We start from the raw sequence: 26,568 nt of genomic DNA, 5'->3' as shown, positions 1-26,568 counted from the left end.
ATGTTATTTCTCATTCAGCAATGTAGCCTTGAGAGGTCACTGTTGCTCATGCAGGATAGAAGCATCAATGCTAATATACTATGTAGAAAAATAGTTTAGGTAAGTAGTTACCACTAGGCTTTTTACTGTATAAGCCAGTCTTATGTTGACATGCAAAGACTTTTTCATATGACGCAGTGGAAGGTTGTGTGAAATTGTTCATAACAAACATGTAAACCTTCTTCTTTCAAATAATTACTTTAATTACCTAAGATAACATGGCTTTACTACAATAAAATGATATGTATTCATCAGAGTACTCCAATTAGATTGCTTCTTGTCATAATGTTTTATCTCTAATGTGAAATACATTGCAATGTTGATCTTTTTATTAAGCCAATATCTTTTACAGCTAAAGATCTAGCAAGTCATACAGGAAGTTACTGTGTGTCTTTTTATTGAATTTGATTTACTTCATTGAGCTTTTAATACCATCAGATAAAATACAAGGATCAAAGAAAGTTCCTGCCTAAGAGGGAGAGTGAACTGTATATTAACTTTTTCATGCCACCAGTAAGACTCCTCATAACCCAACCAATAGAATAACTGCATTGCAGAGACATGAATCTTAGGAATTAGACTTGCAGAAAAACAGCAGTCATCAGCTATAGCTGCTTTCAGAACAAATTCCCTTTTCCATGGCTGTGAGCTGTTAGAATGTCCGTTTTACTCTGACTATATTCCCATTTGAACTCATGATAAAAGCAGGCTTTCAAAGCTGTTGTAAACTAAGTTCTCTTTTTGCCTACCCATTTAAAAAACAAGTAGTAGAACTTGTCTTACATCAAAACTGAAATTCACTGATTTATTTGGTTCACATGTTGAGTTACGTTCTGTCAATAATGTGAAATTGTATTTCATCCATTTGCAATGATAGTTCTCCCAAACTCTATCATATCCTGTAAGCTTGATTTGATAGCTTTGAGACTGAACAGTATCTAATCCTGTGAGAAATTCTGGTTAAATTAGTGGAATAAGTTGCAGTAACCATTTAAGGATGTGCATGTCATGTATGGACAAAACCATACAGGATTAGTATAAAATTCTTTTCATACTGAACCATCTCCAATGCCTTCTTTCTTCTTAACATTTTAAATAGGAGCGATTTTGTCCTTTGGGGCTAAAAACGTTATTTTCTAATTTGTTTAGAGCCACATAATTTTACAGTTAAAGCCCTGATCCCGCCAACATTTAAGCATATGCTTAATTTTACCTAGTGACAAAACCTCTTATATACTGACTAACACGGTAAAAGTATTTATAAGTTTTGGGCCTTATTTGTCTTCCAGGGAATCTTTTTATACTCTTCCAAATACTTCAAGCAGCCCTTTTATTGAGCAAACTATGCCTGCAAGGCTACAAAGGAAACCCAAAATAAAAACAAAGATATCTGCACATTTCTCTAAGAAAGACAGTTTTTTCCATTTAAGTTTTAAATGGAAGAGAGAAGGAAGAAGAAAAGTCATAGCAGCACCTGTTACACTGCCTGTTAAACCCATCAACAAGGCAAAATGTGGTATGAACATGGCCATCAACAGAGTTAACAAGAGAAATGAGCCTCTTACACCCAGAGCAAATAGTGGAGATCTATAATTGGAACAGTTGCCCCTAGAAATACAAGCATACACAATTTCTGTGGCTGCAAAAAAGGGCAAAGGGTAAGAAAGGAGAGCTTTGGTTAAGAGACACAAATTCACTAGGGTTTGAAGAAATGATGGTAGGTTGTCAGTGATAACTTCCTTTGTCTCTTCACCCCAGGTCAAGAATGCAGTCAGTGCAAAGGTTGTTTTTGAGACACAAGCAAAAAAGTGAGTCCAATCCAGCATACATCTAAATTCCTCTGGCCTTTTCATGTTACCTTCAAGTGTGGGAAGAAATATTTGCGAAGTGTAACTGAAAATGATCACACCTACAGACACCAAGAAGTCCTCAAACTCAATGGAGAGTCTGAATTTTGACCAGGACCACTGATGGATTTGCGTGACACAGTAAGTCATCACTACAAGGATGATAATGAAATGGACCAAGGAGCAAAGCTGGCTGAGTTTGGAAACAATTTTCAGAGTCTTGATGAATACACAAGGCAGAAGTGTAGCAAATGCAATTACAGACCAAGTTTTCTCAGTCACTGGTATGTATGGAAAACTATGTGACAGCAAGTTCCCACTAACAACCACATACAAAACACACGTCATGATCAGTTCCATCACTTGGGTCACATTGACAACTACACCACCTAGTCTGGGAGACAGTTTTTTGCAGCAGGCATTTGCAATATCTTCATACGTGTCTCTCACTCTTATGAGCTGCCCATCTTCATTTTCTTCATACAAGCAAGCGATTAGAATTTTGCCTGTGTAACAGCATAATGCTGCAGACAAGATAATAAGAAACAGGCCACTGTATCCACTGTGGAGAAGAGCATACGGCAATCCTAGGACAAATATTCCCTGAAGAAGAAAAAGAGAAAGAAAAGAGCACAAAATCCCTGAAGCAAAATGTTTACTAGAAGGTACACTCCCACACCTGCCCTCCACCAAGCATTGCTTTCACCTAACTGCATGGTGGAAGTACTGCTACATTCAACAAAGCAACAATCATGGGAAATGTGTTTATTTATGATAAATGAAATTATCAGCAAAAATGACTGCTCCTTACACACCTGTAATCATAAGCTAGGCAAAAGAGAGTGTGAGTGCATGATAGAGTCAGGTTCCTAGTTAATATTTAACGCTGATGTGATTAGGAGCACATTTTAGAAGGTTCACAGGCAGGTATTCAGTCTACATGCATATTAATGAAACAGGTTCAATATCAGTAAAATTAAGCAACGGTAGCATCATCTGTACAAGTTTAATCCAAACTAAAAATAGCACTGTAGATACATCCAGTAATGACAATTCTCTCCAGTCTAAAAATTGCTAACAGACCTCTGAAAAGAAAATGGTATTAGGGTGACATTGGAGTATGCTTGTGTTTTCTCTGCACCTTCTGTATGCCTCATGCAGCCTTTGCTCTTGTCAAGTTCACTGCTGAAGTGATTCTTCTCACAGATGAGAATCTAGACTGTGCAAAATTATTCAGGTGTTTAAGAATACATGTAAAACATATAGGGATACTTTAAACAGTTTCTGGAAGGAACAAAATTAGATTTGTTTTATCCAGGTTTATTTTTTTTATTTTTTTTTTTTTTAAGTGGCATTTTAGTTTCACAGAACACTGTGTGTATTTCTTTATCTTTTTCCCGCTCTTTTTTTTCTCTATTTAAGGACAAATGACACTTTAACGTGGTTTAATTTCCCTAAGCACAAAATAAAAAAAAAAAAACCTTGAAAAATAGTTATTCATTAAAAAATCCAGTTTAGGAAAGATGCTTCTGTGGCATTTATTTTTTTTATGTTACAGAGCTGGAATTAAGCAAGGCACATTAGTCAGACTGGTTAGGAGTTCTTGATGACTGAAGAAAGGCAGGGAGGAAACAAAATACAGTTAACTGGTTCCACAGAAATTTTGGTTTCAATATTTCTCATAGCACCGACAACATGATGAAATACAAGAAGGGCTCTGAAGAGACACAATTTTTCAAACTCTAAGTAATCATCAGTGTATAAAAGCTATTCTTTTTTTTTCCAGTCACAAACTTCCAGCCAGACTGTGGCATGAGAGAAGAAATATTAAGTTATTGAATTAGAGCAGTATTTTTTCTCCAAGTCAGTGATAAAAATGGAGTGCCCATCGTACAAATGAGCAGCATTGCCTGTTTCACCAGGCTTCACTCTAGATGCAGACATTCACAACTTTCAGCTGAATTAGAGCTGCGAGAATCATATTCAATACATGCCTTAGTACATCTCTCTTAAAAAAGTTTATGCTTTTATGTACTGAAACAGAATTACCTCACTTATTATTACTGATATAAGAAGTTATTGACTAGCTACCTTTTCTGTTTTTTTTTCAATGACTTCATTTACATAAAAGGTTTTATATAAGTCACAGGTGTCATTTCATTTAGGACCTGGGACATTCAACTACGTAGCTTGTGGTACCCCAAATCTCCCCACTCCAATGGGTTAGGTCCATTTTAATACAGGTCTCATGACTTGCAGTGTAATAAGCATTTCTTTTCTACATCAACTTTATGGAAGTTTCCAAAATTCTACCGTTTCTGCCATCTAACAATCTCCTTTCATAAAAAGACTAGATATCTGGCATATATAGACTGCAAGTAGTACACATGTAACAGTAGTTTTGACATCATGCCATTTTCAATCGTGGCTTTCACTGACTGGCAAGTTAGGTAGTTGTCTAAAGAACAAAGTTTGTTTTCTTTCCTATGAAAACAATCCTTGGAGAATATTTATGTAAGAGGTTGGGTTTAAAAGCATCACATATAAATCAAGTCTATCAGAAAATCAGGAAGATGCAAGCCACAGAGCCATCTTTCATATTAACATAAGAACAATGGTATTTTCTCAGTTCCTTGCAGTTTGCAGCAAGCTTATCTCATTTGTTCCATACCCTCAGCATTACTATTTTACCCCTCAATCTGCATTTGGGAGTTCAAACAGTATCTGCTGACCCAAAGGGTCACTATATAATTAAACCGCAGGTGTGTGTCAGCACAGGCCTTACCCACACAATGGCTTCTCTCCTGCTGAATTTAGTCAATCAATGTTTATATGAGTAGCCTCAACCTAAACCAAAGCATGTCTTTTGGAGATGTTATCACATTAGACAGCCAATTACAGTCCTCCCCACAGGTGTCTGCCTTTCCATGCTTAATTGTTAGTTTAATGAGAGCATAACATAATTCTAACCTCTAACATCTCCTTGTTGTTATTTAAACCAAATAATTTTATTTGATGCCTAACATAGACCACAAGATGACAGAGGTGGGGTCTTTTGGGTTGATTGTTTTTTCATCTTCTGAATTTAGACTTTCTTAAACAAATGCAATTTTGCACTATATGTATTCTTTCTTAAAATTATGTATCAGTGATTGCCAATTTCAAATCACATACAGTGAGTTTAGATTTTCTAAATTGAACATTTCTACAGAAACTTTAAGTTTTCCTTTCAGCTGAAGTCTTTGATCTCTTTTTCCCAGAGTCTGAAAACTTCAGCTTTCAGTTAATAATAGAAAGCAAACATTGTGGACATAACTGGTTTTGCAGCTTTGTGGATACAGAGTGTAGTTAGTAGAGAGAAATGGGAGAACTCTGAACATGCCGATACAGTAAGTGTGGTGAAATGATGGTGCTTTTCCTGCCTTGCCAGAAATGTTTTTTCCATTTAAAAAAAAAAAAAAAGAAAAAAAAAAAAAAAAGGTTTCATGTATCACTGCAGTGTCAAATTTATTTGAAATAGACAAAAATGTTAGTGATGGCCACAAGAACTAAAGGAATAAAAGACCCTTTGTTAGACTTCAAACCCCATTTTGGATTTGATGTTCTGTTCTTATGTTTCAAAAAGCAATACTTTCTATTAAGACCATTTCCTAAACGTCACCGAGTTTAAATAGTTTCAAAGAAAATAATGTCTTTAATAAGCACTTATTTTGCTACCAGTGTAATATAACAATACAGGCATTTAGCTGTGTTCTCTGGTTTAAAGCTACTCAGCAACCTCAGAACATTGCTTAAATTGCCCACCTATCTGTGGGCAGTTCCTCCTCCATAAAGAAATCATTTCATGGTTGTTGCTGAAGGTGTCTTTTTTGCACCTCTCATGAGGAGTGACAGTGCAGAGTATATAGACAGCTCATGTCAAGATTTCACTGATTCTGTTCTACTGGAATAGGGACACAGATAATTCCTACACCATTTGTCAATGCATATTTGGTTCAGTCTGGCCCCAGCACTTGTTCTTATTGAGTCTTCTGATCCTGTGTTCTCATGTCCAAATGATGGCACAGCCAGCCATAGCTGTGAGGCATCAATTAAAAATGAGCAGCAAAATGAACTGTTTCTTAAATTGCCTCCTAGCTCTTAGTTGTAGCGTTCTGTCCGGGAAGTGTTCCTGTCTGAATGGTTTTATTTCCAGCTGTTCTAGTGCAAAGTCAAATATGTTACCTCTAAATATGCTGTATTAAGGTGACCTGTTTACAAAATAGAATAGCACCGGGAAAAAGTGATCACACAGTTGGATACAGGGGAGATGGAGCTTTTGAACCAGTTCTCTGTCAGGGCTCAGCTTGGGTGGTTGTGTTATTTGCCATCACTCCATCCATCCTGCACAGGGAGGGACACCACGTTTGCCTAGCAGGCTGCACCTTCCTTTGTCTCCCAAGACGTTTGCAAGACTTGGATATTTTTACCCTAGACTGAGGATGGAAGTGGAGCATTTGTGTCAATGAGTGAATACATGTGCCTGTGTGGAGGTCCTTTGTCAAACATCCAGAGTAGACTCAGCGGCCGGCATCTGGGCCTAGAAGGAAGAAAGGACTGAGGGCTGAACTGGTGATCAGCCTTTGAAGAAATGGCAAGAAAAAACGTGGAAAGAGCATGTAAGGAAAGGTCAGTCTCAGCGAGAAGCTACTTATTAGCCTTGTCAGAATACCCCCAAGTGGAAGCAACCAGGTATGACAGCTACCACCAGAAATTACCCATCCACCTGCAATGCAAAACAAGCAGATCAGGATTTCCTAATTACATCTGCATACTAAAACATTTTTTTTTGCATTTGTTGAGGGTGGGACTGCAATGTTTCCCACACCAGCAAGGCTGGCTGCTTCTTTAAAAATACTAGATATATGGATTAATGTAGAATGCAAAAAGTGTGTCTTCCCCTATTACACCACTGGTTTGACACTACTTCTCAGCGCAAGCACCTCCCCAAGGAATAAAATATGTTTAGGAAAACACATAAATAAGCACAGTCAAGCACTCTGAGAAAATAACAAAATTCCATAATGTTCAGTTTTAAGACTTTCTAGTCCCAGGTAAAATGCTTCATTTCATAGGCTGTTTTAACCTGAAATGAGACACTTCCTAAAACAAATCAAATTGCAATGTAATTAAAAAGTAAAGAAGATTGAAGCATGGTCAGAGCTGAGACATGCCAAAAGACAATGAAACAAAATGGAATAAAAGGCAATGAAAAAAAAATAGAGAGAAAAAATTATTTAACCTTAAGAGTGAATCAGACAGAAAAATAAGTTAAGACATTGAGAAGAAGTTAGCTGAAAATTATTCTGTTAGTACAGCATTCCCATATGCAGAAGACATGCTGATATGCCAGACTGCTGAATTTGCTTTGATTGCCTTTCACACCATCTGTAGGTACTCCACTGGAACAGTTCATTTAGACCTAACTATTTTCCCAACTACGTATTTGATTCTCTGCATGAACATGGGTTAGACATAGAAACTATACAGGAAAGCTTCCTTCATGGATGTTCTTGGAAGAGTAGGGAGATAAATTCAAGGACCCTGCTTTCAGCACACTTTCACAAAATATCTAACTATGTTGTTTAGCATTTGTTGACATTTAAAATAAATAATTTTCCTGAAACAACACACGCCTGTGTTGCTGTGGTAGTTATAGGAAGATACATGTTTATTAGCATTAAATTAAAACATATAGCAAATCCCCACATCTCATGCCATGATAACATGCTTTCTGAGCTCCATGGTCTTTTTCCTGTCTTAGCCACCAACGTGATCAATGGGGATTTTGTATCTTCTTCTAGATCACTGTCGACTACATTGAATAATACAATTATTCTACTAGATGCTACTAGATAACCTTGTAATCCTACTAGAAACTCATTCCTTTGACAATAGATCCACATTGGCAGTTACTTTTTTGGATCTGTCACTTAGGCAGTTGTTAATCCATTTAAGATGTATTCTATTGTTGCACTAATTTTTAAATCAGAATGTTGTGTATTAATGTGTCAAAATTCTTTTAAAAAATCTAAATATATTATTTATCTTTCACTGCCTATATTACAATCTCATCAAAGAATTTTATCAAGTGTGTTTAATAAGGACTGTAAGGACTCTTTCTCCAAAACCATAAAGATTGACACTAATTATATTCCCAGCTTTTTATTCTGTATCAATTAAAAGCTGTATTTAAAATTACATTCTTTTTCTCAGAATTGCTGCCAGGTTTCACTAGTCAGGATTTAACTGGCTTTTAAAATATTAGAATGATATCCAGAGTCTTCTGAAAATTCCACATGTAATAATGATTGAATAGTAGTATTATCAGGCCAGATGTATCTTTTGTTACATCTCCCAAATGTAAATTTGCTGGACATGCTGCTTTCAAAATATTCACAAGAAATATTTTAACATTTGTTTTAAATAGTAACTGTAGTTATCTAATAGTTAATTGTGCAAGTCTCAGCTTGGAAAATATAAGCACCTCAATTTATAACTCACAGCTATCTTAAGACAGGTCATTAGCCGAGCTGAGATGAACTTCCTTTCAGAGATGCCTGTTTCTCTGGCTGGGCAAGAGAATATGTCCACAATGGAGTGTAGATACAGTTTAGACATGGAGAGTTAGGTATGTCTGATGCAGAATAGCATCACACCCATCCTGAAAACTTACAAAATGGCCCACTGTTCTCCTGGGCTATAAGCACATGCTCCTGACTCTCTACAGAGACTGCTTATGAACAGTGGCATCTTTTTTTCAGAGTTAAGAACAATTTTAGAACCTCCCTTTAGTCTAATGTAGGAAATCAATGTAGCAAAATTCACGGAGAGATCTCAGAAAAGAGGAAGGCCGTCTTGCATTAGCGAATCTCTAAGTTAATTTTACCTCCTCTCACATCCACATACTCAACAGCACTGGGCTGTGTGGCCCACGGACTTGGCCTGGATCACTTGCCTGCACCAAGCAGGACAAGGGATGTTGTCAGCCAAGTGCTCACTGTGTCTCTGGGGTTCGTCTTGACTAGTGATGACAAACAGATTTTGGATTTACCTGCTATACTCTTTGGAATGGATGCAGGTTTGGATCTTTTGCCTCATTATTTTGTCCCATCCCTCATAAGTATTAGACAAAGTCCCCAAATTTCACAGTAGTGTCACTTTCCGTTTTGTAGATACTGTCCTCTGCTTCATTCCCTTCATACTTCTCTATAGGACAGTTTTCATACCTCTCCATTTGAATGAGATCACATATATGGTGCTCCCTTTTTACTTTGCTCTGCTGTTTCTCCTGGTGCTTTTAGACAAACATACACAGTTACGTATAGAGACACATTTCTATTCATAACTAATTTATACCACTACCAGTATTTCTGTTTCAAATTTTTGCAACGTGCCTCTCCTTTCTTTCCCTAAATCCTAAAAATTGTTTTCTTACTGTCCTAATCCCTGGAAGATGCATTTTGTCCTAGTGTCTTTGAGTTTCTATATCTCTTTGGTACACTTCACAATTTATATTTTACAATAGTTACTCTGACCCTCCATTTCTCCTTTTTGCTATATTTTTATTTTTTAATTTTAATTGATACATTCACTTCACACCAGAGGTAGGAGGGGTTTTAGCACATAGGCATACTATTTCTTAATTTAGAGATGTGGCTTCTGGACAGCTTATAAATTCTTGTTAAATAACTTTCAAATTGCTTTCAGAATTTGCTGTCTGTATTTAGTCTTCCTAATCAATTATCCCTCATAATTTTCTCCAGATTTGTAAAATACACTGTTTTGAAGCACCAAGTATATATGTGCTGTGCTTCATTTTCCCATAATTAATGTAGTTAGATCCACTGATCTGTTCATCTTTATTCATCGTAATGATGTTCAAAATAGAATTACCTTATGCTAGGTTCAATACCTTTTGTGTTAGATAATTATAATCTATCATTTTTAGAAACTTTAATGATATTTTACTACAGACTGCGTACGACATCCAGCATAGGTCTTTAAAACTGAAGTCACTGAAAACAATATGATTTTTCTTTCCAGACAATAGCTCTAAGATGGATAAGCATCTCTCTAACACAGAGTGCTACACTCACTTCTTTTACCTACACTTTTTTTGTAAACACGTTTTATGTAATTATTTTTAAATTCCATTTGCATAAATCATTCCATCATGTATTTACAATATCAGTTATATCCTATTTCTTCTCAGCAACAAGAATTTCTGGTTCCCTAGCCAGGTACCCAGACTCCTGGCACTGCTCCACAGACACCAGGAAAAGAATTAATCTACTTTCTCACTCATTTCACAGTTTGTTCACAGCTCAGATGAGTTTGAACTGAAAAATACTACGAGCCGTTCTATGGAAAGCTTCAAATATTGTCCATGGCCTGTATGACCTTAGCAGCAGATCCATCTCCTTTCATGTCAGTGAAAAATCTTCCTTTAACTTCAGGGATGGTTAAATTAGACCCAAGCAATCTTGTTTTTCCTGATTTTTCTTATTCTTTCTCTCTGCCAATGCCAGCCTGTTTTAGCTGCAGGGAAGAAAGTGGATAAGGTATTTATTCTGTGATTAATGCCTGCAATCACCTTATATACTGAGAGAAACTTTAGAAGTCTTGTTCTGTCAATCCTTCAGGCCCCATAAGCAGATAAAAGGGCAGATAGACTGCTCAGGAGATGCTGTATAAAATAAGCAAGTAAGGAAGTCGCGTGGTCTGCACTGTAAAATGTATATGTCCATTTGACTGACAGAAGCCACTGGTTCTGTTCTCCTTTGAGTGACCATATTAGGCTTATGAATCTCCTACTGATTAGGAAAGGGAATAGAAGAAAGAAATATCTCAAGAAAAAAGAAATTGCTGCTATTGAATGTGACAGCTGATCCCATTGGCTTTGCTATTGGTTTAAATAGTTGTTCTAAAAGTGAAATAATATGCTCGATGCTTAATTCTGCATGGTTTGATAGAAAATGTTAGTTTTGCATAAATTCAGAGCTGTCTGCAAGAATGCACTGAATCACACAAAGTAAATCTCCCAAGCAAATTACCTTTTAAGAAAATATATTATTTTGCTTTATCCCAAAGGAGAAAGTAGGCATTGGTAAAAGAATGAGGGCTTTTATTATGTGTTATGTAGCATAGAGGAAAAAGAGATGAAAAAAGTAAGGCAATCAAAACTAAACCAAATGTTATTTTGAAATTGAGTAGTGGCGAGCAACATGGACTCACTGGCTGCTTACCAATTTCCTGTATTATAGCTCGTCATGGATTCTCAGTTTTTCAACTGAAGGGAGACAAGTATGCAAAACATTCAGTATGGTAACATATAAGTGAGTTTCCATGAAAATATGGTCAAAAGAGCTTGAGGGGAGACATAGAGGGGACTTTGGGAGACTGGAAGCAAAGGAAAGAAGTGGGGGGACAAAAGCTTTATTTGAGTGTGAACTGACTTAACAAAAGGAGGAGTCAAAGAGCATAGAAAGTTCAAACTCAGGCTCGGAGAAAGCACTTGCCTCGTTAGGAGTTTTTCATGAATGTTTCCTCTATGGGACAAGTCATAGTTCTTGTTGCTTTTAATAAGTAAGGCTGAAGAGGAAATGGAAAGAAAATAACCCATAGCATAAAGAACTTTGCACTGGAACAAACCTTGTGCATCTCTGAGAGGTGGAAAGGAAGCCAGGTTACATCTGCTGGAAACCGAGTTGTATTTTCTGAAAGCTGGCATGGGATTTATCAGGATTGCATGCAGAATAAAGGGTTACTGAATCCTCCCCTGGTTAATATTAGCCTGTTCTTTCCTCAGCACAGACCCAACCACCAAATTTAGGTGGACTGTTACTTAAGCTATAATGACTCCCACAGATCAGCATATAAAAGGGGAAATTTTCTTACAGCACTGTCTGGAGAGAATATATTTAATAGTCTGGATGAAAGGTGTAAATAGTGGTACACTATTAGTTTTATTCTCTAGGAATCAGTAAACTAATATGGAGTATCATAGTATATTTTTCTGGAATACTTGAGAAGAGAGGCTGTCTTACGATTAGGCTGGATATAGACAACAAATCTTTTCCACTGCTAAATTCAGTTAAACTTCAGTGGCACCCCTGGAGGCTTCTATCTTTAGGACAAAAGAAGCAGCAACTGATTTTACTGCTGATATTTCCTCATGGACAGTGTTTAGGTTTTGGCTAGGACAGAGTTCATTTTCTTCTTAGTAGCTGGTACAATGCTGTGGTTTGGATTTAGTATGTGAATAATGTTGATAACACGCTGATGTTCCAGTTGTTGCTGAGCAGTCAAGGACTTTTCAGCTTCCCATGCTCTGCCAGTGAGGAGATGGAGGAGAAGCTAGGAGAGGACAGAGCTGCAACAGCTGACCCAAACTGGCCAAAGGGGTATTCCATACCATGGGACATCAGGCTCAGCAAATAAAACTGGAGGAAGAAGGAGGAAGCAGGGGGTCTTTGGAGGGATGGCATTCGCCTTCCCAAGTAACTGTTACACATGATGTAGGCCTGGCTTTCCAGGAGGTGGCCTGCCCATGGGAAGTAGTGAATAATTCCTTATTTTGCTTTGCTTGTGTGCATGGCTTTTGCTTTACCTATTAAACTGTCTCTATTTCAACCCATGAGTTTTCTCACTTTTACTCTGTTGATTCTCTCCCCCATCCCACAGTGGATGGATTGAGTGAGTGGCTGCATGGCGGTTAGCTGCTGGCTGGGTTTAAACCACGACAACAGATACAGATGAAGTTGAGGTTGCAAATTGATTGGCATAGTGGAGGTGTCTCTCTCCTATAATGACATAAAAGACCACATCATAATAAAAATTCAACAGAGTAGAAAAATTCCCCTAATTTCAAGTAGATTAGACAAACATTCCCAAAGGTGTATAATTAATAATGAAGATTAAAACTTCGGATCAGGAAAGATATGTGACTAAGTTTTCTGCCATGTTCTGAGTACTCAGCATAAAAGCAAAGTTATTTAAGCTCTCCTTTTAAAAGAAAAAAATAAATTTTGAATATAGTTATGCATTGTGAAACTGGGCATATGGCATATAAAATGAATGCTGAAGATGTCTTTTCAAGGTCTCTAGATGTAAAATACTTTAAGTATTAATACTTGGAGAGGTATTTGTCATGCTGTTTGTACAGACTGTGACACAGTGGTTCTTGACCTCTGCTGACCTCTGAACAAAAATACTGCCATTTTAAAGTAAACCATATTCCTTTTCTGTGTGTTGTGGGCTTTGTTTTGTTTTTGTTGGTTTTGTTTTTGTTCCCCCCCCCTCTTTTTATAAAAACAAACAAACAAACAACTTCTGAGTTTGCAGCCGAACTGGAAAGACTTGGAGACAGGATGCTGCCTGGAAACAACCGCTGAGGATCTCTGGATGGACAAACAGGGGACCTCAATTATTCTTGATCTTCTACAACGATTCCAGGTTTATTTTTATCTTTAGATACCAACACTGTCTGTATGGATAGAGATAAAAATACTTATTTTATTATTAAAAACAAAGTTAGTTAGGTAATTGCTGTAAGAGTTTGTATATTTTTGAAAAGAGTTTAATTCCTTTTACTTAACCTGAGCCATTCTGAGAGTGCAGGGAAAATTTGTCAGATCTATTGGATGTCTCCTTTGTTCACACTTCAGTGTTAAAAGCTATAATGATTTCATACTTGAGAAATTTATTTTAAGACTGCATTTCTTTTCTGTTCCTTTTACCTTAATAACCTTCTCACTTTCAAGTTTTTAGGCAAAATCCCGATTTGGTCACAAGGTGAAATGAATGGATTTTAGGTGAAAACTCAGTGACTATCACTAAAGTTACTAAAGTGACTACCTTTTTACTCTCTTTGGTACTCAAGGAAATGATCACTTCTTAGTGTCTATGAATTGGATTAATCTCACCCAATCTAAAGCAGACATTTGATGAATGACTACACATAGCAGCAGAAAAGACATAAATGACAAATCTATCTTGCTTTGATGCATACTTATTAGGAATGGGATTCCTAACTTTACCTATCCAAATACAACAAAAAGTAAAGCTAATCTGCCAGCTCTGGAAAGGACGGGTAGAAATAAGGATCACCGCAGGATTATTCATTCCAACAGTGTAGGGCACTTATTTTAGGATTTGTGAATCTCCATTAGAGATGCCTATCTCTCTATGTTGTCTACAGAGTGAGATTATTTCCCTTATGAAGGCCATGTGAGGTGCCCAGGAAGTGCAAAGGAAGAGCAGGAAGCTGGATAATTTAGGAACATGACTGCACCAGGGGAGACAGTGATGAGGGGAAAGGTGTCATCAGGTAAACCAGAGAACACTAGAACATAAAATTGTGAACCATATGAAGTAGTAACAAAGGGTAAGAGAATATGATGGGCAAGAGGCTGTGAGGAAAAATGACTGGATATGAAAAATATCTAACTATAGGCATGAGAGAGGAATAAGTAGAAGGCTAGAGGGAAAGTATGAATTATGCATCTGATTATCCTTTCTGATTAGGAAAAGAAACCTTCAGGGGTGGAATGGCAGCTCCTCACAATTTAGGATATGGAAAAGAGTCTCTGAAATCCCATCCAGGCAGCAGAGGGAAGCCTACAATTTTGTGCAGGTATTTTATTTTAACTTTAGATGACAACAATAAAAAGTACAAAAGGAAGAGCTCAGAGCAGCTGGCTTTCCAGCATAAGTGAAGAAAGTCAGCAGGCAAGCAAAAGCAAGAAGAGCAGGAGTGGAGGACTCATTTTAAACTCCAGATCCCAATTAAATCTCAGAAGATTTTTCAGTCCCTTCAGGGAAGGTGGCTGGGGAGATGTCATTTGGAGTTGCAGAAATCATGCAGACAATGAGACAAGAGAATGGCTTTAAAATGTGGTGAGATAGAATAGACCTCTGCGCCAACTTCGAAATATGATAAAAACAGTAAAATTAGGAAATTTACAGTCATTATGAAAGGAAAAATAAGATAACTTCTTATACACATAAATAACTTTCTTATGGAAGAAAAATATTGTATCTTATGTCATATAATTCTTATACCCATATTTACATTTCTTCAGGCTCCAGTAGAACTCTTCGTAATTTCTGATATACCCAAATTCACTTTGAAAATATCAAAGCAGAATGGGCTTTAAAACTGGAAAGAAACCCCTCTGCTTATCAGGGAGGAACTAGCCTGAATCAAACATGTTTCTAGAGGGGAAAAATTAGCAATTAATGGAAATACTCAGGTAGAGTAAAGGCAAAAAAAAGCAGGAGCTACCATTGCTACTGATAACATAAACCAACCAAAATGTTTCCTCTAGAGACCTACAAAACATAATCTGCTGGTGCTGTTATTTGTGTCAATTCAAGAAATGGACTGAGAGAAATTGAAATGGATAGCAGGGTATTTGTGTATGAGTTGAAGTGAATGTTTCCTCACTTTGACTCATATGTTTACATTTTTGAGAACTAAATATTAAATTTGTTTGTTTTTTTTTTTTGTTGGTATTGTTTTGTTTTGTTTTGTTTTTTTGTTAGCTATTTAGTGAACACAGTATTGTACATATGGCAAAACTAGTGCCACTGGCCAAGAATATAGAATGCATTGCCTTCCAAGAAACATGGTGTGTGTGGGGAGAAGAGTGAGAATAGATGCAAATAGAAGTCGATTTCTTTTATTTAGCTTTAGGGGCAAAACGTTTTATACAGCTTACTGTGCTAAAACTAGGTTACAATGCATAATCTTCAGTACTGTGTGTAATCAGTGTTTAGGGCTTTTTATTTTCTCAAATAGCTCCATTTGCTCATTCAGACAGAGCTTGTGCCATTTCAGTGAATCTCTTGCTGTCAGAAATTATACACATTGAAGTAAACTCTAGATTAACCATGTATGGATTTTACTGTTGCAAAGTCTGCTACAGAACTAGTATTTCTGATTCTATCAGTACATTATAATAATTCAGATGTCCTTTACTTTCAGCATTCAGTTCTCATACACACCTGCAGACACTGAGCTTGTCAACCTTTATTCCATGATGGGCAAACTCTTTATAAAAATATGAGCTCCCTTCTGAAAATTTGCTAATGGCAGTGAAAAAAGTTTACAAAAAAAACAGGAAAGGAATGCTATCTGACAAAATATTTTACTTTCTGTTCCCCATCACTATGTTTTTTCTGTCTTGGGAGGAAAGTTATCTTGGGAGGATTTATATATCTAAATACGATTCATTAAAGCAAATTTGCTGAGGTTACACACCTCATAAGTTTAAGAATAAGGACAGAAAGAACATTTTTAAGAAGAATATTTTCCATCAGTTGTAGCTGGTCAGTGGCATGTGCTATAGAGGCACAAGTGTGCAAATTATCTCAGCCATAGAAGGCTAGTAAATAATTTTAATAGGCAATTTGGGCTTTGTTTTGAAAGGTAACTGTCAAACATAATATCACAACAATAAAGCAAGCAGATAGATAGATAAACTCAAAGTTGTCTAATAACAGTGTTTTAAAATACCATGTGACCTGCCATGAATTTAAAAAAGGATAAATTATACCATCTGTTTTCATTGAGCTTGTTAAAAATGCTCTCAGGGACTGACGAGACCAAAAAGCAAGGTGGATTAATTTGATTTTAATGTAGCAGGAAAGTACATTGGCTATTCCCTTCACCTGAGGGAGCCAGAGAACAAGGGTTCTGCAACAAGTCATGGTGCATTGGGTTCTCCCATGGAATAAAGTGATCGTTGCTTTTGGGCAGCTGACAATTACTTGATCCTGTTTGGTAACATATACAATTCCAAAGGGTATAATTTTCATAATGCTACTATCCATTTATCTTTGATATCATGGTTCTGTTGTTTTCTTTCTTGGCCATCTGGATTTTTAAGATGGAATGCCCATTTTAATGGGTGAATATTCTAAAAGTACTCATCACATTTATCTGGTGATTTGTCTTGTGTTCAGGCCCTACAATGGGTCTCAATAGTGGGGAAAATACATTCTATAGAGAAAAAAATAATGACAGGAAACTGAATCAAATGTCAAGCTGATTTATCACAAGCCACATTTAAGCAATCATTATTTTGTAAAGAGTTTCTGTGAAACAGAAAACATTTTGAGACTTACTTTCAAAACTGTTTTCAGTATTGGAGCACCTGGAAGTCCTTGACTGGAATCCCATTGTGCAGGGTACTGCACAAACAAAGTACAAAAACATGGTTTCTTTTCCCAATAATTTGAAATCTAGGGGTAAGATAACTGGAGACAAATACAGGCAGACAGGGGAGTCAAGGAAAACATAAGTCAATACTGGAAACTGTGAGTCAAGAGAGTAAATAGTGGTTTCAGTGTAGCTAATAATGGTGAAACTTTCAGCAAAAGGCCATTTCTAAGAGGATCAGAGGAGTGTAAATAAATATCTTCATATAAGTTCATAGGAATGCTTTTTTAAATCTTTAACAAATTGACAATGGTAATTGTAACTGGAAAAGCAGAGACCAGTCAATAGATGCAGAAAGATAAACGGTAGACCATTAAAGATGAGTGGCTTACATTTGATTTGGTGATTGAAGAGGTGCTTGCAAGAGCTGGTGGACACATGGGGTATGGAACTGCATCAGCTTTCCAGGTGGGTGTACATGGGGTGAGCTTGGCAAGCTCAGGGAAGAGTGTGCTACTGTGATGCAGATGGGGAATTATTAGTGCTCAGATAAGAGTTTTAGCCCTGTGAATCAGTAAATCAGACTATGTATTAGTGAGGTTTTACAGTAAAAATAAGCAGAAGCTGGACATAGTCTGAATGTGAGGATTTAGAAAGAGGCTTGATTGAAAGATGATGCCAGATGATAGGCCTGTGTGGCAGCAAGGACAAAGACATTCACAGGCAGTGAAGAAAGGCTGCTGTGGACAGATTCTGGACAGAAGACAAGGAGTTCTGTTTAGCTGCTTCTAGCTACTGCTGAACAGTCAGACTGATATTTCATGTGGGCCACACAGGGATCTAAATAAGATGTGAGTTTGAACCAGTCCAGGAAAACACACTCTGCTGTCATCCCACACTCCCACAGGTGGTTTCAGGATGTGGTGGCCATCAACAGTGTCTGTAGCAGCCCCGAGAGCCTAGGTCTGTTGCAGGTAATAACCTAAGGTAGGAAAGCACAGGGCAGACATTCAGAAGAGATCACCAGCACTTCTTTTGTGTGCCTGGTTATGCACAGCAGTGTAGAGCAGAGGAAGCTGGTCATGACCCTGTGTATTAATTTATGTAATACTTTTCCCATTCAGGACAGCATGTATCTCACTAAGCTGTACACACTTCCATTAGGCCCCTCAGTATCTAATACAATGTATACATGGTATACAAATGGTGAGGTTTTGGTAGTGGGGGGCTGCAGAGTGGCCTCTGTGAGGAGAGGCCAGGGTTGCCCCGTGCCAGACACTATCAGCTTCAGCCAGGTCCAACAGACCCACTGCAGAGTGTGGCTGAACCCTTTAGAAAACATGGAGGTGCCTCAGGGAAAGCATGGGCAAAGAAGGGCCAAAATCACCACAGAAAGTAGGAAGGTGACTGTAGCAGTGAAGAACTAAAGTTGACCATGGGAAAGGGGGGAGAAAGGGTGTTACTTTCATGTATGCCTTTTTTCCCCCTCCAATCCCAGGTACAGTAATCAAATATATATCTATTAATCAGCAGTAAAGTTAATTTTCCCCAAGTCTAACCTGCCACACCACTGTATGCTTACCCGCGGGTTCCTTTGTTCTATCACATGCACAAAATTTCAACTAATACCAGCTTCACGCAGGAGGACTATAGCCTTACACCTATAAAATAACTGTTCTAAAAGATTAATAGTAGTAGATTTTCCAGATGAAAAGACTTTCTAACTGACAAGACAAGTGAACGATCAACAAGAAGTCTCCACTTACAATAAACAGGTGCTTGCAAATTCCACAAGATTCTCCTGACGAGACTGTGACAAACTGGATGGCAAACCCAGGATAAGTATACTATGCATTGCAGTGACTTTGCTACTAAGAATAACCTGCAAGATAATATGGTGGCTTTGAAATTTAGATGCTGAAATATACAGATTTCAAAAGTACTAGCCGAGAAGAGATACAGCTAAAGTTGTTGGAAAAAATACGTAATTGACATTGCTAAAACTTGAGTGTCAAATAAATACTTTTGTGAAATGTAAGGTTATAATTTGAGGTTCTGAACAGAATTGTTCAGATTTCTTTAACCACAGTAGTGCTTCTGGCTGCTGTTATCAAAAGGATGTAATATTAGACAGCTATGTGTGTAAAGCTCAGGTAAAAATCAGTTAAAGATATAAAATAAATATATTGGTTAAGAATAGATATTTAAAAATATATCTGTCTTACACCCCGTGTAATCAAGATATTCATATTTAAGGCTGAAGTTGCATGTAAAATTCCATGTTTGTGTAGAATATTATACTTTAGAATGTCTCCCTCTCATCTCACATAATTACAAGATATCTCGTATGATAATTATTTTAAAACATACTAGTATAATAAATTATAGACCATTGTATATCAGTTAGAGGCAAACTATTGAGGCTTAGTTATTTATGAAGGAGAGAGAGAGTGAGACATCTCCTGTAATTCTCCTGTAACTCATCTGTTAAGAGAGGCAATTTTGGGCCCATGGTTCAGGCAAGAATAATCTAAGGACTGCTTTAACTTCTAAAGATTTTTAATATGTCATTTTAACACCTAGAAGACTGCAAGAATTGCAATACTTTTAGCTGTTACTTGTGTAAATCTTGTACTTGTTTTTGGGGTGCTTCAAGAGCTAGTATGGTGCCTTCTGAACTGATTGTCCATATGCTGGGGTCTGTCTGCATGTCCAGGGAATTATTTGTGGAGTAGTTATTTTATATCACAAATCCTGCTTGCTGGCAAATCTGACACAGAGTGGCTATGGAAAACTGATTTGCCACTCCTAATATTTTCATAATAGTTACAGTAGAATATGCTGATGTAAATCCATTCAGTGCTGCCTCCATCTGTTCATTTCCCAGGTGATTTGACAAACACAAAATGCAGAACCTACAAGACAGCGACTTAAATCCCATGAGAACAATCCAAATATTTCTTCCTGGAATAAGAAACAATTTTAGATGAGCCAACTCTCTATGTTTAGGAGTTCTGGCTTCATAACATTTTTAGTGTTTGCAGCTGACCAAGGGAAAAGTAGACTGATATAGTGCATTCTCCAATGAGATTTATGGGAATGGCAGTTAGTTAACTCAAAATCATCCCACTGCACAGTGCTTACCTGTCAAATAAAGAGATTTCTGTGAAGTAGATATAATTTTACTGTTGTTGTGATAAAAAGTAGAGTTCAGAATAGAGAGAATACATATGCTGTATGCAGCCTTCTCTGTGCTATATGAATATGTGCACAAAATTATAGAAATCTACTGCAGTGTCTGAGCTGAAATAAAAGGTTATATGAAGTAGTGACATATGTCCAGAATCTATTTTTCCCTCAAGAGAAAATCCAAAGAGAAAACCAGGGCACAAAAATCACTTAAAGACTCTTCTTACCTAAAATACATCTTTTATCTCTTGCATTGCATAATGATGACATTCTATCATAGGAAAAAGAGATCTGCATTTAGATGTCTCTCACCAGGCTCTAGGCCTTTTTTGGATCTCCAGTTGTGGCCATATGGGTTTGTGGTTGCAAACCTATTAAAAATAAATTTGGCCAGTATTACCAGAGCATTTCAGCTAAAATACTAACTCCATTTGGAAACTTGAATTACTTGCTGGTCCTAGGTTAGATATCGGCATTGGGCATGTACCTTTAATTCTTGGTATCACCTCTTGCTATGAGATGCAGAAGTCTGTTTCCCTCAGACATCTGTAATTCAGCTCAGAGTATGACTTCAGGTCCAATGTATAATTCAAGGAAGTTACAGCTCTGGGCACCAGAAAGAAGTGACCCTTGTTCTCAAGTCTGGAAAATAAATACTGAAGATCAAGTACTGCAGTTAAGACCTAAGTGGTTATTTAGTTATGTGATTAAATTATTTAAGGTTGAGGGTGAGAAGATTTGTATTGTACATCTAGTGACCTGATGGCTTTCTAAGCATGCTGGCATGTACATATTTATATTTAGAAAATTTTTAAATATTATGTCAATAAAGCTTAATGGATGGGGTGTCTAGACACCTTAAAAAGATGTTTGCTTTTGTATCTTTAGGGGCACATCTGCTAATTCTGTTTCTCAGTGTCACTGTATTTTCCACTTAAGTCTTTGGGATTTTTTGGTCTTCAGTGAGCACTCTAAAGATTCAGTCTGTATTAGGGAGATGAAGGTGGGTAACTCAGAGGAAACATAATAGAAAATGAAGCATTAATTATGAGATATTCTCAAGTGAATCTTTTCAAGTTACATAAATAAAAAGGAACTATATTGGAGCCCAATAAGGAAATGTATATATAATGGCACAGCATGAAGGCAATACAGATGGACACTTTAATTTTTAAAAATGGTGATTGTTGAAGTGTTGAGTCTTTTCTAAACTAATGTACAATATACAGAATATAAATGTAATGCTCACATTTATGATCATCACTGTAATAATAATTACCATTGACAACATTTAAAATAATTATTAATAATATTAATGGCACGATGGTTTTTCCTAGAAGCACTCACAGTAGAGTGTTATTCTACTGTGTTATTCTGATCATGGAACAAGAAAACTGCCTCTGCCACAGGTCTTTCCGATCTTCGTACAACCTAGTCTCCTTAACAAGAGACAGGAGACAAAAGATGGTTACATTAGGTATCAAATGCATTGAATCAAACAGCACATTTAATATGTTTTGATACATCTTGTTTTATGCAATATCCAGGAAAGAATTGTGCACTTATATTACACTATTTTAAAGATTGTATAGACATCATAATACTGAAAGCACTTTGGAGCTGCCTGGTAAAGTGGCTGACTTTTTTGCACTGTTAAACTTGTTTGCAAACCTGACACTGAAGTGGAGATAGACTTACATGCTCTAAATTACAGTTTTACTGAGATTAACATTGTCTCAGCTCATTGCAAGAGTGTTGAACTTGATGACTTTGAATGTCCCTTCTAACCCAAACTATTCCATGATTATTTCACTTCTTGTCATTATTTCACTTCTTCCCTTTCTATCTATCTCTTGTTTTTTCTCCATTCTTCGTTGTCTTATGCCCCTTCATGATACTAAAGAGTGAGTGCCTTTTTCTTTTAGTTTGGCTTTCTCTTGCTTGGAGAAGCATTCTCCACACTGTTTTCAACAATTCTCCTACATGTGGCTGGCAAATACTTTATTGTCCTTTGGTTCTGCTGTGAAATGCTGTGCCATCAGAATTTAACTACCTTCTTCCTTGTGACTGTTGCTTTGTTTATCTATCCAGCACTACTGTACAAGTCAGTACAATTTTTTTGGACCTTTTACTGCCATATGCAAACAAATGTAACTTGCATCATTCTGCCAGATGATGCTGTTCATTTTCCTTTTTGAATTAACTCAGCTTTATGGTTTCTGTCCTTACCTAGATTAACTGGATACAGGTTTTCATTTGCCTGTGCTGTGCTGGAATACAAAGCACGTTTCCCTGGAAACTTCGAATGTCTGAAGCAATCATTTACACATACAATATCATCACCAAAAGTGCACATCTTTTCAGTTGAAGTTAAAAACAAAATAAAAATCGCTACCTGTTTGTTTGAAAATATTTACATTAAAACACTGCAAGAAAACCCTTGTTTTTCATTTCAGACACCAAAGATTTAATTATAATAAATCTGCATTGTGAAATAACTTCACTTTCAGACTAATTGTATTCACCAGAATAACTGTTTAGAACACTTCAGAATTCTGTTGAAATGTTTACCTCTAATTGCCATGCAAAACACTTCCGCCCTTTCCTCTGGGTAGGGCAAAAACAACTGTCATCCTAGCATAGATTGTCTGCACCAGTCAAAAATGTTTGGATTGTTTTAATCATTCTGTTTGCAAGTCTGACTTTCTTTTCAAAGCTATTCATAGAAATTTCTTCAAACCATTATTTTTAACTGACAGATGCATGTTCAATATTCCCTCTTCTCCTCTCCTGCCTATGCCCTTTCCTTTCTCTACTTTCTACCCTTGTTACTAAATCAGATGGCAAGGTATATAGGAAAACAAGAAAAATACACAAATGTGTACATAGATTCACGTATGTGCTCACATATGCGGTTTCACCAGGTGTCATTAGGACACTTCGGTTGTACCATTAACGAAACTATAGCTTTGCCATCCTCAGCCTGCCTTAGGAGGAAAGCTCAGTACAGCTGTAGCCAGCTGCTCTTTTAATGCTGATTTCTAAAGTATCTGACCAAAAGAAATACAACAACAGTATGCAACACGCAGCATGCGTGTTAGTTTTGACTAAGACCATAGTTACTGATCTGATTGGATAATTTAGCTTAAATTTGTCCTGTTTTTAAATAGGCAACTGTATGTTTGATAGTGTTTTTACTATGTATTATCGGTCTAATTATAACTGGAAGCTATAATATTAATAATTAATAGCAATGTGTACATAACAACCTTCAGGAATTTTTAGGCACTTCAGTATATTTACAGAGGCATTATTACTTTTGTTTTTCAGAAAGAAAAACAATGGGTGAGAGAGATCATGACTTGCCAAAAGGTCATAAAGCAAATATTGACAGAATTGACTTCCAGAATGAAATCTTGGCTTTGGTGAAATCAAAGGCAAAACTCACAGAGACAACAATGGGCTCTCATCCCAGACTGCTGTCCTGACTAGATGTTGCTGAGGGAGACTGAAGGTAAAATGTGTTACTAGAATGTAGTTGGGGTATTTTAGGACTTCACACTTCTATTCACAGCTGAACACTTTCTGAGTATGATATGCTACTGTGCCCTGGATGTTATTGCCTTGGCTCTCAAGTGGTGGTGCTCATGTTTGAAAACACAGCAGGGTTAGAAACATGTCCATTTTCTCCTCCTTTGCAAAACTGAGGGTTGAACTGGATACATAAACAAATGTTCATCAGTGAAACAGAAAGTTAGCGGTAATGATAAAATTATGTAAGGAAATGGATCAGGAAAAGTGAGAAAAATAATCTGAAACATTGAGTGTTAAATTTAAGGATTCAGAAAGAAACTCAAATTCCACACAATGCTGGGACCAAATACTTTCAGTCTTTTCAACCTGACTATTTTCTTTAACATTGACAAGTATTATTACAATTCTTGTGCTTAATGCTCCAATTTATATCTAGTCTAGCTCATACGTCAGCAAATTCATGTCTGACGTCAGTCTGATTCTTACTATCATCTTTTTATTAGATGTTTACCTCACATTTCTATCAAGCATCTCTGTCATGGAATTCAAATATAGTTATTAAAGATAATGCCTGCACTTCAAAAACTGGTGCAATCACCACCTTTTCACTTTCACCTAGCTTATATATTTTTTTAAACTTCAGTTAACATATCTTTCTTCCCTTTGGAACTTATGTTTTTCAGAGTGCTAGTCTTGTGCAGAAAGTGACATATATTAGTAATAAATTCATAGAAACATTTTAGAATATTGCAAAATGATGGTGCAGTTAAGTAAAATAAAACAGGATAAGTGATGACCAGTTTTTTCAAATGATGATTATAATGAATGGGGGAGGAAAAGGTTACCTGAATGGCATTTGTCACATTCCATCCTGCTTCCCAGCTGGTGATCCGTTTGACCTGGGCACGTGGCAGGGGAGCTGGGGACTTGTGTTCTGGATCCTGGTGGCAAACATCAAGCTCAAAGTTCAAGGGTCCATCTGTTTCCTCTCCCTCCTCAATGTGAGTTCTATTCAGTTCATCTCTTCTAGCAAAATTCAGATGCTCTTCATCAGTGTCCAGGCAACTGTCCCATCTCACAATTCCCAAAAGGAGAGATCGTGTTTCCCTAAAGCAGTTGAAAAGAGATGAAAAAGTCTGTTTCAGGTAAGCCATACTGAACATTAAAGTAAAATATTTCCTTACATGTCTTTATTTTTTTTCAGCAGTTGTACATTGTTAATCCTTTTGTTAGGTTAGCCGTGATATTGTATCTATGATTAATGAAGTATGTTGTCTTCAGTTCATTTATTTGTGCCCGTTTCAAGTGCCAGCAAAATAAATATCTCCAAGGTCTTCAACATACTGCCTAGAGTAGTCTGCAGTGAGATTTAATAGTCTGCAAGCTGCAATTTACAATTCAAATCCTTTTTTCTCTTACCTGTGGTATCTACATAGATCAGTCATTCATGAAGGATCTACAGGTGGCTGCAAGAATCTCTTCCTGGAAATTATGCATGTTTCTAATACAAATAAATAGTTCTGCCAAAGGGAAAAAAATGCTTCATTAAAAAGTAGAGTTGATGGACTGACTGCTAAGTAAATGCATGTAAACAAGTTCACTTTTCCAGATGTGAGAATTTTCTGCTGTGTTTTAGTGTCTACAGAGGTCAGTAGAACTTTAAAAATGTTCTTTAAAAAGCTCAAAGCTGCAAGAAAAAAAGAAGTAGCTTCTTCACAACTGTATCTAATTCACAGTTGCTGGCAACAATTAGGGGAATGACATAGAGCTGTTTACTATAAATGGTGACACATTATGATTATTCATACTGCAAAATCCTAAAAATAATTTTTACAAAAAGTATCCTCTTTTTTTTCCTCGCATAGCCCATGGAATTAGTGAAAGAAAGGTAAAGAGAGTTGGGTCGCATAATTGTAGCATTATTTATTCCCATTTTCCTTTTTTGCTTCCCACTTCTGCCCTACACTCCACTTCCCTTTGTTTCTTTATTCAGTGTACTGAGTTTTAACAGCTATATTTCTACAGTGACAACTGAGTAACAGGTACAACACTGCTGATCATGCTGAAAAAAGAAGTGTTTGCTTATAAAGCGAATTTGACCACAGTCCTTGTTTGTACTAACAAGTCCTTCCTGATAGCTGAAATTTCAGGAATTCTCAAAACAAATTTAGAAGTTTATATTTCTGAACTGCAATTCTGAACTGATGATTTCTGTGCCAAATATATATGCACTGTAGTCTCACCAGTAACTCTCAGGTCATGCCCATTCCCAAAATGAAACATACTTCATGCAAGCCTTGTTTTCTGTTTTTCTTATGTGCTCAGGATTAAATAAACATGGAGACAACATTCACTGTTCCGTCTTTTATGATCAGACATTGACGTTTCTCTTGTTTTCATCACATAACTAGTATTCTGAAGCTCTCCACAGTTTATTCATCTGTCCTAAAAAATATTTCAGAAATAAAACCATCGCAGAATTATGTTCCTCTGTCTACCTTGTTCAAGCGTCATCACTCACACCTGTGTGTCTATGGGTTTATCACTGACTGCTCCAGAGTGGTTTTTTTACATGTTGTGAAATCTGCTATTGTTGACTTGAGCTGAACAACAAGTGTCTCTTGCTTGTCAAAATAGCAGTTTATTGGTATGTCTGAAGACCAAAGGGAATGTCACTAGCCATCTCACAAACAAATAATGATGTTCTGGGGTGATCTGGAAGGTGCTTGAAAATACAACTGTAGTTTTTACAGC

General features: G+C 36.8%; 1 protein-coding gene across 1 annotated transcript; it reads right to left on the bottom strand.

Moving 5' to 3' along the window:
- Positions 1-1,337: 1,337 nt before the first annotated feature.
- Positions 1,338-24,968, bottom strand: LOC309438044 (vesicular inhibitory amino acid transporter-like; the record flags this gene model as incomplete). Its single annotated transcript, XM_082048952.1, has 2 exons — positions 1,338-2,489; positions 24,660-24,968. 2 exons carry the CDS (start codon positions 24,966-24,968, stop codon positions 1,338-1,340), a joined length of 1,461 nt encoding a protein of 486 aa, XP_081905078.1.
- Between the last annotated feature and the right edge of the window lie 1,600 nt (positions 24,969-26,568).

Source organism: Streptopelia decaocto (genome assembly GCF_964273445.1).
Source record: "Streptopelia decaocto genome assembly, chromosome: 3".
Classification (NCBI taxonomy): domain Eukaryota; kingdom Metazoa; phylum Chordata; class Aves; order Columbiformes; family Columbidae; genus Streptopelia; species Streptopelia decaocto.
The sequence above is the reverse complement of the archived record's forward strand: the minus strand, read 5'-3'. Positions and strand labels throughout refer to the sequence as shown.